The 16,163-nt window shown below is 35.3% G+C and overlaps 3 protein-coding genes across 6 annotated transcripts; 2 read left to right on the forward strand and 1 right to left on the reverse strand.

The window, feature by feature from the left end:
* Nucleotides 1-2,542: 2,542 nt before the first annotated feature.
* LOC106349582 (cytochrome c oxidase subunit 5b-1, mitochondrial) lies at nucleotides 2,543-4,862 on the reverse strand. Of its 2 annotated transcripts, none has more exons than XM_048739131.1 (7): nucleotides 4,695-4,862; nucleotides 4,465-4,662; nucleotides 4,160-4,242; nucleotides 4,020-4,070; nucleotides 3,197-3,263; nucleotides 3,030-3,109; nucleotides 2,543-2,884 (listed from the first exon to the last, which is right to left on the reverse strand). In XM_048739131.1, exons 2-7 carry the CDS (start codon nucleotides 4,643-4,645, stop codon nucleotides 2,822-2,824), a joined length of 525 nt encoding a protein of 174 aa, XP_048595088.1. In that variant the 5' UTR covers nucleotides 4,646-4,662; nucleotides 4,695-4,862; the 3' UTR covers nucleotides 2,543-2,821. The 2 variants fall into 2 exon arrangements, with proteins under 2 accessions (XP_048595088.1, XP_048595085.1); XM_048739128.1 differs by having other exon boundaries at nucleotides 4,160-4,245; nucleotides 4,695-4,854.
* A 5,906-nt stretch (nucleotides 4,863-10,768) lies between these two features.
* On the forward strand, nucleotides 10,769-15,273 carry LOC106349575 ((6-4)DNA photolyase-like). 3 transcript variants are annotated; one of them, XM_013789572.3, is made up of 15 exons: nucleotides 10,770-11,231; nucleotides 11,299-11,370; nucleotides 11,444-11,524; nucleotides 11,601-11,780; nucleotides 11,863-11,934; nucleotides 12,009-12,095; nucleotides 12,160-12,258; nucleotides 12,341-12,424; nucleotides 12,521-12,607; nucleotides 12,679-12,750; nucleotides 12,836-12,949; nucleotides 13,041-13,128; nucleotides 13,212-13,307; nucleotides 13,468-13,680; nucleotides 14,798-15,273. In XM_013789572.3, the coding sequence occupies exons 1-14, from the start codon at nucleotides 10,863-10,865 to the stop codon at nucleotides 13,638-13,640; spliced, it is 1,674 nt and encodes a 557-aa protein (XP_013645026.1). In that variant the 5' UTR covers nucleotides 10,770-10,862; the 3' UTR covers nucleotides 13,641-13,680; nucleotides 14,798-15,273. The 3 variants fall into 3 exon arrangements, with proteins under 3 accessions (XP_022543685.1, XP_013645026.1, XP_048595103.1); XM_022687964.2 differs by lacking the exon at nucleotides 14,798-15,273 and having other exon boundaries at nucleotides 10,769-11,231; nucleotides 13,422-13,718; XM_048739146.1 differs by lacking the exon at nucleotides 14,798-15,273 and having other exon boundaries at nucleotides 10,771-11,231; nucleotides 13,468-13,718.
* Nucleotides 15,073-16,047, forward strand: LOC106349565 (probable histone H2A variant 3). Its single transcript, XM_013789564.3, has 2 exons — nucleotides 15,073-15,310; nucleotides 15,569-16,047. The coding sequence occupies exons 1-2, from the start codon at nucleotides 15,203-15,205 to the stop codon at nucleotides 15,863-15,865; spliced, it is 405 nt and encodes a 134-aa protein (XP_013645018.1). The 5' UTR covers nucleotides 15,073-15,202; the 3' UTR covers nucleotides 15,866-16,047.
* Nucleotides 16,048-16,163: the final 116 nt, after the last annotated feature.

A 16,163-nucleotide genomic window follows, 5' to 3' on the forward strand; every position in this document is an offset into this window, starting at 1 on the left:
ATGATTTAAATGTGAGGTTTCTATTACGGGGCACCTAAGTATATATCTGAAAACTAGTTAAACAATAGAAACTCGTGTGACAAACATAGAATGAAAATAGTGTTCTTAGTGGTTATGAACTTCTGAATTAGTTAAGAACTTCAGATCCTCGACAATATTGTTGAACTTCACATATTCTTAGTAATGACGGCATCACGTTACATAACTTTAACTTTTAACAAAGGTCAACAACTTTTGTAAGTTAATTATATTTTCTTGCGATCCTTTTTTCGTTAACATGTATATAGCGTTTGGTTAGTCAACTCTTCTAGTGACCCACCGTTTCAAATAAGAAAACAATTTATAAATTGGTGGTGAATAGTCAACCTAAATTAGAAAGAGTTGATTATAAACTCAATTACATCAAGCTTTCCTAAATCAGTTGACATAAAACAAAATAATGGATGCTTCCAGCACTACTATGTTAGTTTGATCACTTAAATTAAATAAAGTAATTTATATAGCGTTGTTCGTAGAATAAAAGGATATTATGCATTTTAAATAATATAAATACCATCGCTTATGTATATATACTCTAAAACTTAATTTTGTTACTCTTTTTTTCTGCCGACCAAAAAGAACCGATACTGGCTGTTTTCATTTGCATACAGAATGTTCGCAGATAAAACTATTACATAACGTACCAATGCTAAATATTATTGCATCTTTGTTTAAAGTATTAGTACACGTATTGATTATTATTATTATCGAGCACATCAATAAGAGGACCATTCATGCCGTCAGGGCCGTCTAACAGCACGCGCAAGTGGAGCGGTCGAACAGGGCCCCAAAATATAAAAATATAAAATTTAAGGATTTTTCAAAATATATAGATAAATTATGGTAAAAAACTTTAAAATTTTAGATATAATGCTAAATTTAAAATTTATAATTAAAAAAATCAGACACATTTATTAAATTTTAAAATTACTCGATAAAATGTACGATTAAAATTTATTTTGAACAGGGCCTAAAATTAATTTGAGACGGCCCTGCATGCCGTTCTTTATATTTGATAAAGGTTATTTGAGAGTATATGTCCATGATGTATTAGTACACGTATTGATACAAGTTTTATAATCCTTTAATTGGGGAACGAGTGGCATCTGATATGTTTACGATGGTGTAACTATATCGGCAAGTTGTACTAATTAAGCATAACTTTTTGTAATAAATTAGCACTAAAATTCTTATGTAATGTTTGTACTATTTAAAGGTATGTTATGTATAATACGAAAACTGTAAAATATATTTTTGACAATAGTATATTAAAGGTATGTTACTTATGTATAATACGAAAACTCTAGAAGATATTTTTTGACAATAGTATATTCCTCATGTCACAATTTTATTTAGATAAATAATGCTAAAATAATAATTAATCATATACAACTGGTAAATATAACTATATCCAGTATCCATATCACAACAAATACCAATGAAAATAAAATCAAAGAATATTAAACGTGTATAATAGTCAGCTAACAAAATATACGTGTTTAATTTATTATTTAGTTTGTTTTTCCTTTCTTTTTTTTTTGCTAAAAGGCTTTCAATTTTATTATTTAGTTTGTTAAAAGAACCTAACTGGAAAGGGCGTAAAATCATCACATTTTTTCCAAAGGCATACTATTATTTTCTCCTAGTAATTATCTAATCTAACACCATAAAGACTAACTTATACATAGTACACTTATACAGTATATATATGCATGCATGTCTGATTCTGAAGACGAGAGGGTTTCGTGGTGAGGGCAAGCTGTGTCGAACATTATTAGAGAAAACTAATTTATCTGGTGATTTGTCCTTAAGTAGAGACGGAATATTAAACTCCGACGTCCTTTTTCTTGATAGTTTGTTTCTTTTACGTTTAAAAGAATAGAAACGGAACATTTTAGATTGTTTTCTCGAATATATTCCACGGGCTTTTTCCGAAAATAATGTCCTTTGTTTGTCTTTATTTCCTTCTATTTTATAGCTTAGTTAGGTTTTGCTTTGGTTTCACAGGGTGGTCTATTAAAAAAAACCATATATATGTACTATCAGTCTATCATTTAGGTTTCTGCTTGGTCTTTTCATTGTGAACATATATATATGATATGAAACCAAAAAGGCATACGAAATAAATAAGAACTGACGGAATTTTGTGATATTAACAATCTGAATGGTCTCATTTTACGATTAATCAAGTTTACTAATTTGGTCTTAAGTTTTTAGCCTATGAGAATAATTAATAAATTCTAGAGTCGCAAGGGAATAAAAAGGCATTTCATGTTCACCCCCACCGTGTTGCATACACCACCATTATAAATTAAAAAAAAAAGATGGAAAGTAAAACGTAGGTGCCATGCATTGTATGAGTAAATTAATGTTACACCAATTACTGCATAAGGTCGGAAGAAAATTTAGGTTTTCGATAATATATAGAAGTATATGGCTATTCCGTTCACAAGGAATCAAAGGACAAGATCAAAACGTCCAGTATTGAAAAGACGTCGACCCATAAAAACAAAAGTTGAATATATAATAAGCAAAAGGCAAGAATGATTCTGATTCAAGAGTTGTTACAAAAGTAAAACAACGGTCGTAAGAGTTTTGGCATTTTGACAAACTTCCCGATACCCGAAGTGTTGTTGTTCTAAAAGGATCAAAAACATTTTCAACTGTGTTTCGCCAGCGGCATATTTCATTTTTTTATTCCAATTATTATAAAAAATCTAAAATATCTTAAGAACGGGAAAATAGAAAAAGCAAAACTCGCGGCAAGGGAGAGGCCTGACAATCAGTGGTGGTCGTCTTCATCGCCGTGACCATCGGGAGGCCCACCAGGACCAACCACTTCCAGCTACAAATATACAATGTAACCCAATTCAATATTCATAAATGGACAATCTCAACGAGTGTTTGCTCTAATCCTTTTACAGTTATGTCTGAGCTATGACTATTGTATATACCATCTAGCAGAAGCTACTGATACGAGTTTAACTAACCTCAAAGTACTGAGTGCAAACAGGGCATTCAAAAGATTTTCCTTTCTCCAGCCAGAACCACACAACGTCGTGTTCATCCTCTGCAGTAGAGATACAAAGCATCCATTTTATGCCTCTTCTCAACCAATTTATAACATTAAAAGAGTGAAGAATGGAAATGAACTTACCGCCTTCACCACCAGGGCATCCCACAATCCGCTTGTCATAGTATGATTTTACAATAGCAGGGGATTCCTGAGGTAAAACAATATGGAAAGTGTTATCAAATGGTAGTAGGCAAACAAGAATGAATGCTTCTCACTCGAGACAATACGAAAAAGATCAAATGTCTCAACTGTGTTATACAGTTATACAGCATGCTGAATTCACCAGTCATATAATATAACCCTATGATTTCAGTTACTACGAGAAAGGATTCTTAAGAAATAAATTTCCATGATCCATGATCATGATTCATGAACATAAGCATCATGGGCAGTGGACCATGGTAAACAAACAAACACAGAGCTTAAGGACTTGTTGAATGCACTATTCAAATCCCATGTACGATTCAAATACAAGCTAGTGCCTCATTCAGGGAACTAATACTAATTATTATAGTAATAAACAAAAGTTCCTGAAAACATGACCAGATAATATGAAGAGACAAGAAGTTTGGCGTTGACAATTAGACAAGCTTCAAATACACATAACGAAAGTAAGTGGCACTTACTAAGTACTACATGCTAAAGCAGTCCTAACACCAGACAGACAGACCTAAGTTTTGAGGTTATTTGAGGTAACAGAAACAGGTAAACTGGACTTAGATAGCCATTCATCACACTAGACAGACCTAAGTTTTGTGTTGTTGGTTTGTTTCAGTTAAATTGTGAGTTGTATTGATGAGTGTTAACTCCATATCATGCCTAGAACCACTGACGGTGGTGTAAACTAAACTTTGCAGTGAAAAAATACGGTGAAGATATCTTAAAGAAGAGCAAATCAACAAACCTTTGTACCAAAAGGACCTTCGGGGAAGTCAATGTCAAGCAGCCTCCTTCCCTGCCACAAGATCATAATGACAAAAGCTAAATTTCATTTCCTCAGCATAAAAGTGTACAATGCATAGAGGCTCAAAGATTAGGAATCACCTCCAATTCAGCTTCGAGCTCTTCCTTCTCATGTCCGGTTGCAATGGGCATTACATCCTCCACCTTCTTCTTCGCAACGCTCTCTACTGTTAAAAGTGATAATAACAGATTGAGAAACTTAACAGAGATCTGAGAATTAAACCAATCCACATTCTTCTTTTTTCGCAACGCAATAATAATAATGATAATAATAATAATAATAATAATAATAATAATAATAATAATAATAATAATAATAAAACTAATCTCAATCCACCGCAAAAAGATCGAGTCACTAGCCGAGATCTGAAAACAGATAAAAACACCTGATTCAGAGCTGAAATGGCGAGGGGTAAGGAAAGAAGAGGCGGAGACGGCTGATCGATTGGCGGCGAGATGGAAACCAACAGGCCTCGCGGTGGTGGTGGCTATGGATCGGCGAGGAGAAGCAGCGGCGACATCGGCGGCTAGGGATTTGAGATGAGAGGAGACGATTCTTCTCCACATGGTGACGAATTGATAGACTCGAAAGAGATATGTTTGCTCAAACGATTCCGATGCTTTACTTTCTGAGTGGTGGCGGCTCTTTGCTCAGATTCTTATTTGGAATTGGTCACTCTTACCTCAAATCAACTCGTACGTGTGAATATAACCCTACGCACGTGTCAATCTATTTTTGTATCTCACCGTTCAAATCGTCAGACTGTGTGAGCTATTATTAAACACTAAGGGTTGGTCCGTTCTACGGGCGGGTGAGTTTATACTAAAACTATTTTATGTTAAAATATATTTTAATTTTATAAAACTTGTAAAATTTTACTTTATATTGAAATAATAAATATAATCTATTTTTATTCTAACATTATATTTTAAATTTTATTAAATTTTGTGGGTTTGAATTGAAAAGACCATCAACATTTTTTTGGCTATTAAACAAAAATTATTAAATAAGAAAATTATGGAAAATGTAATTATTTATATTTTCTATTTGATTTCTAATTCATTATGATATAGTTGAAGAAAATCTAAAGTAAAAATCCCAAAAAGTAGATTTTCATTCTTTCATAATAATGAGCCGGCCCTGCCCGGATCACATTGTTATGATGATGAGTAAAACTTCTAATCATTTCTTGTGTTTCAAAAAAAATAAAAAAATCTAAGACTTAGAAAATAAGATGATTAAGCAAGAGTTAGAATAAATACAGAAACACTTTAGTTTCTCTCTTCCTAACATGTTAAAAAAATTGTCCAATCTCTTGTACTTAGTCCCAAACATATGTTTAATTTGTGGACATGTTTCATGTTTCTAAGTTCATGGTAGTTTGATAAAAAAAAAAAGGAATAAAAATAGAGATAAAGAATCGAAGAAGAATAGAGTTTTGTCTCTATTAACTTGAAGTCTTAATTGTGTTATAGAAAGTGTTACAAAAATAAAATAAAAATTTGAAGTCTTAATCTCAGTGATAGTTGAGTCACCCATTTGGGCTCAACAGGATCGAATTGGCGCTCATAGAAGAAGACTGAAAGACTTCATAGCAACAGTTTCTGAGCCACCATTTGTTGTGGTTTTGAGATTAATGGAGAGCGAGTGAAACCTTGTGGGTTGGTCATTCGAGGATGATGATGATGATGATGGAGCTAATGTGCCGAGCAATGAGGACCCAACAGGGTAAGGCGCAACAGGCATGTCAGTGAGTGACGAAGCGGACATGATGCAGCTTAGTGAAGAATAAGAGCTCTTGGAGTGGTCAAATTTGCAGGCTGGCACAAATCCCATGTTGAGCACTTCTGTCTGCATTGCGTTGTGCCCTGCAAATGATATTATTATTAGTATCCTCTTTGTTATAACATGCATTATTGTAAACAGAAAGAAGAATTATTTTCAAAAAGCTTTGTCAGAGATCATGAGAGATCTACCTTCATAGTTGTTTCTAATGGAAGGAGAAAGAAAAAAAGAAATTCATTATTGAATCAAATAAATATTCTAATCTGACCATTAATTCTTACCAAAATATTCTACTTTCTAGACATCGGAGCTTCATGGCCGTAAGGTTAAAGCTAATATATGCAGATGCTTGAGAAATGAGACTTACAGGACGAAGTGTGAGTCCAATATGGCTGAAAGCAACTTCCTTTGGCGGTGCTGCTTTCTGCAAGAGTTTCCGAATTAACAATCTCCCGTTCTCATAAAGTATGGACACTGATCTTGTCCAGTAACTGTGGAGAAAATTGTTCCTTATTTGAACATGGACCGATCTGAAAAGCAAGGTGAAGAAGAATGTAATGCTATTTGTTTTTTTTTTTTGTACAAATTCAGCAGTAGCAGACGTAAATGGCTGGTAGATTTAGGTAAGGAGTAGAAATGGTGATAGAATCCGGACATACCTTGATGGATACCAGCAGCTCTTTTTCCTACTCCGATATGATGGCGAGTTGACCGAACAGCCTTTCCCCAAGGCTCTGAAAATGTAACAATTTCAGCTCCTTTGAAATGGCTCTTTACAGGTTGTTAACATATCATTAGAAAGGTACCTTTTTCAGGAGCCATTGCGGTGCACGGTTGTGGTGTGAGATACTCATGTCTTAACCATGGCCGCCTTTCAAAGTTGTTATGAGCACCTGCATTTGAGTGATAAATCGTAGGGAGATAAGTTGTTACGGTTTTGCATCAGGATCACATATATTCTTGCTACTTGGAAGTCGAATGAGAATAACACAGTTTGATCAAATTCTGGTCACATCAAACCAACTGAGCTTGTACATAGCTCCCTCCCTAAGAAGTACTCTGAATGTGTTAAGGCGATGGACAGATACCTAGGCTTGGATGATAGATGTATGTAGGAAGTAGAGACATTTGAATTAGACCACAAACACAGGAAAAAATAGCAAACATGAAACAAAATAAGTTCAGCTTATACCTTATCATCTAAGAGCAGCATGTCACACCCATAAGTTCACAGCCTCTCTCCCATTTGTGAGAACGGTTCCGCTACAACAGCCGGGATTAAATTTGGAAAGCGATAGCTGGAAAGCATCCATTATTCTTGGAGCTCTATGTCTGTATGTTGAGTGGAAAAGCAAGATGAGACTCTGAAAATCATGGATCCGGAGATCCTTTTTATAGGTTAGAGATCGTGAAGAAGCTGAATAGGACGGTGATAGGAAATCAATAAGAAGTAGTGGGTTCTAGCTTTAACTGTGAATGAATGAAAAGGTTAATGGCGACCTCTGAAGTGATTAACATCCGTTACTATCTTCGTCGTCTGCATAAATATTAGAAATTAGGGTTGTGTCGAAACTCGAAAGGATGTCTTTCAGCGAAGGAGTTCACTGGGTCCAATAATAAGATTGAGACATAAAAAAAAATTGGGTTAAGCCCACGATAGATGCAAAAGGAAAGTGTGGGCTAACTGCGTAATACGCTGAATGGGCCAGAAACGTGTTAAAGCCCGTTGCTTAAACCATCTGTATCCAAAAGCACCAAAAACAATATTGAAGCAGCGTTGACAGGTGTCACGAAATGCCCCTCCTGCTTTGATGACGTTGAGAAAGAAAGAGAGAGTATAGTCTATTTTATTGTATAAGAAGATAACTATGGATTAACCCGGGCTACGCCCGAGATTTTTATTTTTTTCTAATTTAAGTTGTTAAATTATTTATATTTAGGTTATGTTATATATTTATATCTTTTCTATTAAAAGAGAAGTACAATTTTTATCTACTATTTAAAAGTTTACTAGGACCATTTCATTAATCACATAATATGACATAATAATTAATAGGAATATTAATAATAAATTAATTTTAACTATAGATTTAAATTTTATTTTCAGTTATAACAAAATCTGTTGAGAAAAATCTAACAAAATCCTACTAAATTTTTAAATAATTTTTATTAAATATTGCATTAATTAATTTCATAATTAAGTAATATAATACTTTCATTTAAATAAATTATCATCTACCACTAAAACGGGTTCAAATTTGTTAATCATGTCAGATTTTTTTATACAAATGAAGTTATTAACATATGTTAAAAATTTATTTCTACAGCTATATATTTTCAAAAATCATATGTTGAAGAATATTTTTTATTTGATTATTTCAAATTATGAAAACTCGAAAACGTAATAAAAAAGGTAAAATTTATAAAACAAACTCCTACATTAAGTAATAAGAAACCTAAACAATAAACTTAAAGAGTTATAAAATACATAACACTAAGATATAAATTGCATATTTAAATTTATATAATAATATCAAAATTAAATATTTATAAAATAAAAATATACATGCACGATGTGCGGGATAAACTCTAGTAAATGTTAAGATGCATGTCATAATTAAAATTTATTTTTAAATTTTAACACGTTAAATTAACATATTTTTTATTATTTAAATATTTTTTTGCAATTTTGTTGGCTATCTAATTATCATATTTAGCAAAATTATTTGTTGAGTGTTAGAATAAATGTTTTAGATATTTAATTAAACTGCAGAGTATTTTCAGATTGACCACATGCTCAACAATCGATCAATCAGTAAAAAGATGGCCGATCTCCTTGGTCAGGTAAGTACAATTTTAGCAAAAATATATTTGATTTTCAAATATTAAGTATATAACTATTTTTTTGAATATTGTTTTTTTAAATTGTATTTTTTTGATTAAATTATTGTATTATAATGTTTATGTAAATATTTTTTGTGATGTTTGAATTGGTGTTGTTCGTATACTTAACCTAGATGATATTGATGTTTAACAATTTATTGTTTTCTGGAAATAGAAAACAATGATATATCAAAACGTATCTAATACTTGTTAAATGATAGTATAATGTAAATTACATCCATTATTTGAAAATAAACATTTATTTTTTTATTTTATTATTAAATCAGAAATTATTTTTATTTAAAAACATTATTCATATATAATATAATATTTTAAGTTTGGAAGATTAATATATATATATAAATTATGTATATTTTTAAAAAAATAATTTAAGATATTATATATTGAGTAATTGAATAAAAACTGAATTTCTTATCTTGAAAATCAAATATTTATATTTTTGTCTTCATGTTATACTCACCAATCCATCATTGATATTTATAACTCAATATGTTTTTAGAAAAATTTATTTTTAAGTAATAAACAAATTTAATAAATTAAATTCATCACCTATTATGTTCTGTAAACTATATTTGAAAACTCTCTAAAATTATATTTTAAGCATGATATTACTATTATTTAATTTAAGTTATTTTAAGCATAATATATGCTAAACCAACTTAAAGTATATTTACAATAGGACCATGTTAAACCGGTTAATAAACCAAAAACAATACTAAACCATCATGAACCAATACCTGATTTGGCGAGGAAAGAAGTGTTTCGGGATAAACGCTTGAATAGTTATTAACTATAATGGTTTGATCACGAAAGAGTTAGTATGAATATTAACAATAAAATTATGGATTAGAATAATTTAAATTTATAAGAATACCTTTGAGTTTATGAAAAGCAATTCAATTCCCATGAATAAGTTTGGCTTTTGGAAGTTGCAGGTTTCCCAACAATGAATTCACCTAACAAAAAGTTCGTTGTTATAAAAAATCTCTTTCAAGGTCATTAAAGGTTTTTGGGACGGCAAGTAGTGCTGGGTTCGCGGGTCAATCCGCCCCGACCCGCCCCGTCCCGCCGCGGATTGAATCATTTTTACGATTTAAAAACTCGACCCGCATAACCCGCAACTAAAAATTTTATATCCGCATCCGCCCCGCCAAAACCCGCGGGTAATATTAATTATATTAAAAATAGTTATTTTAATTAAAAATGATTATTTTCTAATTATATAATAATTATTTTAATTAAAAATAATTATTTTTTATTTATATAATAGTTATTTTAAAAATACTATTAAAATAATATATTTATAATTAAAATTATATAAATATTTATTGTATTTTTATATATTTTACGGAAAAAAAAAATTCAAAAAAATAAACTTTTTTTTTTAATTTGCTAGTTGGCGGGTATCCGCGAATCAAATTCGGCTGACCCGCTTCCGCCCCGCTCAAAATAATCTCGACCCGCATCCGCATCCCCGATTTAAAAATTTCTAATGGTTCGACCCGCATCCGCCCCGCGGCGGATCCAACGGGGCGGGGCCTGCGGGTAATAATTTAAATTTCCAGCTCTAACGGCAAGAGTTGATGGTGTAACCATTTTTTTGCTCGAGTGCTTTGAAGTTTTCCTTGATAATGTGAGGTTGATGTTGATAGAATAATGAGTTTTTTTTAAATTATTATTTTAAAACAATATATTGCCTATTTTATGAAAAAACTAAGAATACAGTAAAACTAAAATGTAAAAACCAAAAACCAAAACAAAAAACTGAAAATCAAAAACCAAAATGTAAAAGTTTAAAACCAAAAACCAAAATCTAAAACCAAAATCTAAAAACCAAAAACTAAAACCAGAAACTAATCATCACCTTAAACGTTGGAAAATTGAACACATCACTGAAACGAAACTCCTCAACAGTGATGACGTGGAACAAACACAACCGTTTAGAATAACCTACACGCTTCCTTTATCCTACGCCGATTAGCGCGCATATTAGTCAAAACACACAGTTGAGGAGCGTAATTCAACCAACCGCACGATAAGTTAACCACCTTCCCAAAGGCGCGAAAATCTTCCCAGAATTATCCGACAAATTTCATGCGACGACTACCTTCCTCCGTCTGTTCACCGTCAAGTCACCGTCTCAACCCCATAACATCAATGTCTACCGGATCCAATTCACTGATTTGGTTCCGTAAAGGTCTCCGTGTCCACGACAACCCGGCTCTCGAACACGCCTCAAAGGCCTCCTCCGGATCCATGTACCCGGTTTTCGTGATCGACCCGCGTTACATGGATCCGGACCCATCTGCGTTCTCCCCCGGTTCGTCGCGCGCGGGAGTAAACCGGATCCGGTTCTTGCTGGAGAGCCTCAAGGATCTCGATTCCGGTTTGAAGAAACTCGGTTCGCGGTTGCTGGTTCTGAGAGGCGAACCCGGTGAGGTCCTGGTTCGTTGCTTGCAAGAGGTAATGTAGTGTTTAGTGAGAAAGTTCAAAACTTTGTGAAATTGAAAAATGGGTTTGTGATTGATAGTGGAAGGTGAAGAGGCTTTGCTTTGAGTATGATACTGATCCGTATTACCAAGCTCTAGACTTTAAAGTCAAGGTAATGATTAACATTACGCCTTGAAAAGTTTTGATCTTGCTTTAGCTAATTCAAGTTATGTTCGTCTCTGTAGGAGTATGCTTCTTCGGTTGGTGTTGAGGTTTTCTCTCCAGTGAGCCATACTCTTTTCAATCCTACGGATATTATACAGAAAGTAAGTTCTTTTGCCCTTGCTTTAGATTTTTTTTTTTTATGGAACTGTGAAGATTCTGTGTTTTCGTGCGAGTAAGAATGGTGGGAAGGCACCTTTGAGTTATCAGTCGTTTCTGAAGATCGCTGGGGAGCCTTCTTGTGCTGAATCTGAGCTTGTGATGTCTTATTCTTCACTTCCACCGATTGGAGATGTTGGGAGTCTTGGAGTTTCGGAAGTTCCAACACTTGAGGAGCTTGGTTACAGAGAGGATGAACAAGTTAAGAGATGATCTTGTTTCTTATAGTAGTTAAGAACGTTTCCGTCTGAGAAACTTATGCTGCTCGTCTAAATGTGTGTAGGATGAATGGACGCCTTTTAGAGGAGGTGAATCAGAAGCTTTGAAACGATTGCACAAGTCAATCAGTGATAAGGTATGGTCAAGGACTTTGGAAGCTTTCCCTTCAATAGGACTGTAAACCCTTTATGTGTTTTATTTGAAGTGTAGGCATGGGTGGCGAACTTTGAGAAACCAAAGGGTGATCCATCTGCATTCTTAAAGCCCGCAACTACTGTTTTGTCACCTTATTTGAAAGTGAGTTACTGAGATAGTTTGTTTACTTATTTTTGCTGTCTATTATTACCTGACGTTGGAGAAGTTTGGATGCCTGTCTTCGAGGTACTTTTATCAATGCCTTCAACGTGTTTATAAGGATGTGAAAAAGCATACATCGCCGCCAGTTTCTCTCCTTGGACAGGTCAGTCATTGATTAACAGTTTCTTACGCTGTTTGACTGACTGCGGAAAGCTTATATCTCTCCTTTTTTTTTGTCTATCTAGTTGTTGTGGCGAGAGTTTTTCTATACCACTGCGTTTGGAACTCGTAACTTTGACAAAATGAAGGGAAACCCAATCTGCAAACAGGTATCTAGCTAGCTATTTGAGTGTTCTTTTATCAAGTTTCTTTTACTTCGGATATTTTAAATGCTTTTTGACAAATTTGTTCCATATGTAACATAGATTCCATGGAAAGAGGATCATGATATGTTGGCTGCTTGGAGGGACGGTAAGACAGGATACCCTTGGATTGATGCCATCATGGTTCAGGTTTGATTTTAGTCAAAGTGAATTCTTTGAGCTTTCCTTGTATGAATCTTTCTGTCATCTGTAATTTATAGCTTCTGAAATGGGGTTGGATGCACCATCTAGCGCGTCACTCTGTCGCCTGTTTCCTAACTCGTGGGGATCTGGTAATGCTGCTGCCTCTACTGTTATTGATTCTCCTTACCTTAGAAAATCTCACTGACATGCATATGATGTTGTTTCTGGTGTTAGTTCATACATTGGGAACAAGGGCGTGATGTGTTTGAGAGGCTTTTGATTGATTCAGACTGGGCAATTAATAATGGGAACTGGATGTGGTTATCATGTTCCTCCTTCTTTTATCAGGCATTACCTCCTCCTTTTGTTTCCAAAGTTTCTTTAGTTATGCTTCCATTCTATGATTCTAAGACGATGTTTATATGGTGGTGGTTTTCAGTACAATCGCATATACTCACCTGTATCTTTTGGAAAGAAGTATGATCCTGATGGCAAGTACATTAGGCATTTTCTCCCGGTCCTGAAAGGTAACTGAAGTTAGTTCCATTACCCTTGTAAGTTTGTTAACCATTCTATTCTCTCACTGGCTAAATAAGTGTTTCTGATATAGATATGCCAAAGCAGTATATTTATGAGCCATGGACAGCGCCGTTGAGCGTTCAAACTAAAGCTAAGTGCATAGTCGGAAAGGACTACCCAAAGCCAAGTTAATATTCCCTTCTCTATCTACATATACTCTTAGAAAGATATGAATATAACTGTGACTCTAGCTTAAAAAAATTGTGAAACTAGAATCAATATACAGTGTATTTATATTTAGGGAAAGGAAAGTCATTTGCAAACAATTGTGAGTTTGTTGTTGGCAGTGGTTATGCATGATGCAGCAAGCAAGGAGTGCAAGAGGAAGATGGGTGAAGCGTACGCATTAAACAAGAAGATGAACGGTGAGATCGGTGACGATGACTTCAAGGATTTGAGGAGAAAGCTTGAGACAGATGGAGAATCTAACATCAGGAATCAACGACCAAAACTCAACTAAAGTACCTAATGAGATTTGATGAAATAGACATTTATAAAAACTAATTGTAGTAAAAACCTCTCTCTCTACACTCTCTCCCTTCTCTCTAGCAAAGAACATCGACAAAAAACCCTAGCTCCGGCGGCCGCCTCTCGGCGCCGGAGGCGCTCTCTCTCCCCTTTTCTCTTGATTTTCCTTTTGCTCTCTTCTCCCTCGTCTCTAACCTAGGTCGATATGCTCGGTTCTCTGTGTTGGCTGAGATCTTCTCCGGAGTGGTCTTTCGGTCATTGGACGCAGCCCTTGGCTTCCTATGGAGAGACGGCGAGATTTACGGCGGACGGCGGTGGATAGAGTCGGCTTTTAGGACCGAAGGCTCTTGGTCAGATCCAATTTTCCGTTTTCGAGATCTGCGACAAAACCTTCACGGCGACGGCGCATGGTTGGGGTAGACATCTCCTCCATCACGGATCTACCTTCCCCTGAAGCGGTGAGAATGACGGAGGAGCGGTGTGAATAGAAGGTGTAGAGAGGTTTGACCTTTGGTTTCCGGAGGTGACGCGTAGCAAAGCTTCTCATCGATGGAGTTGTCAACCGGAGAAGAGGGCTTTGGTGGTGAAGCGCGGCGGAGTTTAGTACATCCCAGCGCCGGCGTGTGTCCGGTGGTACGAGCAACGCGCCTCTCGAAGCCCGAACCAGTGCTCCTGCCTCTGTGCTGTAGTCAAGGTCCGCATTTCACTCCGGACAAAGTGTTCGGTTTTAGGCTTAGGATCAGGATGGTGATTACCGGAGGACCTGAGAAGCAACTAGGAATGCGCCAGTTGGTGGTGAACAATGGTACATGGACTGAACTTAAATCTTTAGGCGACCGGTTGTTAGTAGTTTAACTGAAACTAGTTGTGTCTCATTGTCTTCTGGTTTGATTACTTTCTCTGTATTTCGAGGTCGAATGTAGGGGTCTAAGAGGCAGCTTTACTTGTGTCGTAAGTAGAGTGGTGTCCTCACCGGGTTGAATTACATCTGAGTCCAAATTCAGGTAGCGTAAGGTCCAATTAGTGACTTTAGGTGATACTAGAGGTCTCAGTTTGTAAATGTGGTTAAAACCTTTGTGGTGTAAATCATGTTCCTCCCAAATTGGTTAATGAAAAGTTGATGTTGAGTTAAAAAAAAAAAAAAAAAAACTAATTGTAGTAGCTGTTGGTATGGGGCTTAAATAATGTTAAAATGCTCTTCTATTTAAGGTCAACGAGTCCTCCGCAAACAGTAGGATTAAAGTATCGGTGCCAAACTAAAAAAAGACAAAGAAAAAGAGAGACGTTCCTGTTTAAAACTAAATAGAAGGACCCAGTTTGTTATATCTTATCCATTAGCCATGGGCTTTTGATGAGACTTGGGCCGAGGGGTAAAAATGTCAATATGACTAAAAAAGACAGAGATAAAAAAGTCAATCAATCCACTTGACTTTAACTTGAGAAAGGCGTCCGTCTACTTCTCTTTTAATTTATCTGCTCCGGATCTCTCTCTCTCTCTCTCTCTCTCTCTCTCTCTACGTGTAAGACTGGTGATTGTTTTTTTAGGCGGGGAAAATGTCAGGAAAAGGAGCGAAAGGGCTGATAATGGGGAAATCCAGCGGCAACGACAAGGACAAAGACAAGAAGAAACCAACTACTCGCTCTTCTCGTGCTGGTCTTCAGGTCTCTCTCTCTCACTTCTCTTGGGATGTGTGAACCGTATAAGTGACGGATCTGTAACGTTCTGATGTAGATTATAATAGTCTAGAGATGGAGTTGAGTTTATCTTCTCTGTTTGTTTTCCATAGATTTTGACGATAAAATTAAACTGTGTAAGAAGGTTAGACAATAAAGTACTATCCATATTTAATGATACTGTTGAATCTTTTATGTCTTTAAAAAACGACAAAAAGTACATGTTTCTCTGTCCCTTGTTTGCAGTTTCCAGTTGGGAGAGTCCACAGACTGTTGAAAGGAAGGTCAACCGCTCACGGACGCGTTGGCGCAACCGCAGCGGTTTACACAGCCGCTATTTTGGAGTATCTAACCGCGGAAGTCCTCGAGCTCGCTGGCAACGCGAGCAAGGATCTGAAAGTGAAGCGTATCACGCCGAGGCATCTGCAGCTCGCTATTCGCGGTGATGAAGAGCTTGATACTCTCATCAAAGGAACTATTGCTGGTGGTGGTGTCATTCCTCACATCCACAAGTCTCTCATCAACAAATCTGGCCAAGAGTAGCTTTTGTCTCTGTCTCTCGAACCTTTTTGCTTAAATATAATCGTTTGTGTGTTAAGACATTAGTAGAGAGAAAACTCTTGGGAGATTGTTTGTTTTGTTAAAGACTCACGTGTGACTTGTTTGTTGGCTCTTGTTTCTGATTTAATGTTTTGGTGTTTGTTCATATGAAAACAGTTGCATAAGTTTTCTAATCTTTTTTTTTTCTTCCGGCTAAAATTTTATTTATATCAATATGGTTTATAAAACACATTACATGGATAATCAACTTTCTACAAATACATTTTCAAAAACCTGAAAC

Source organism: Brassica napus, chromosome A1 (assembly GCF_020379485.1).
Source record: "Brassica napus cultivar Da-Ae chromosome A1, Da-Ae, whole genome shotgun sequence".
NCBI lineage: Eukaryota > Viridiplantae > Streptophyta > Magnoliopsida > Brassicales > Brassicaceae > Brassica > Brassica napus.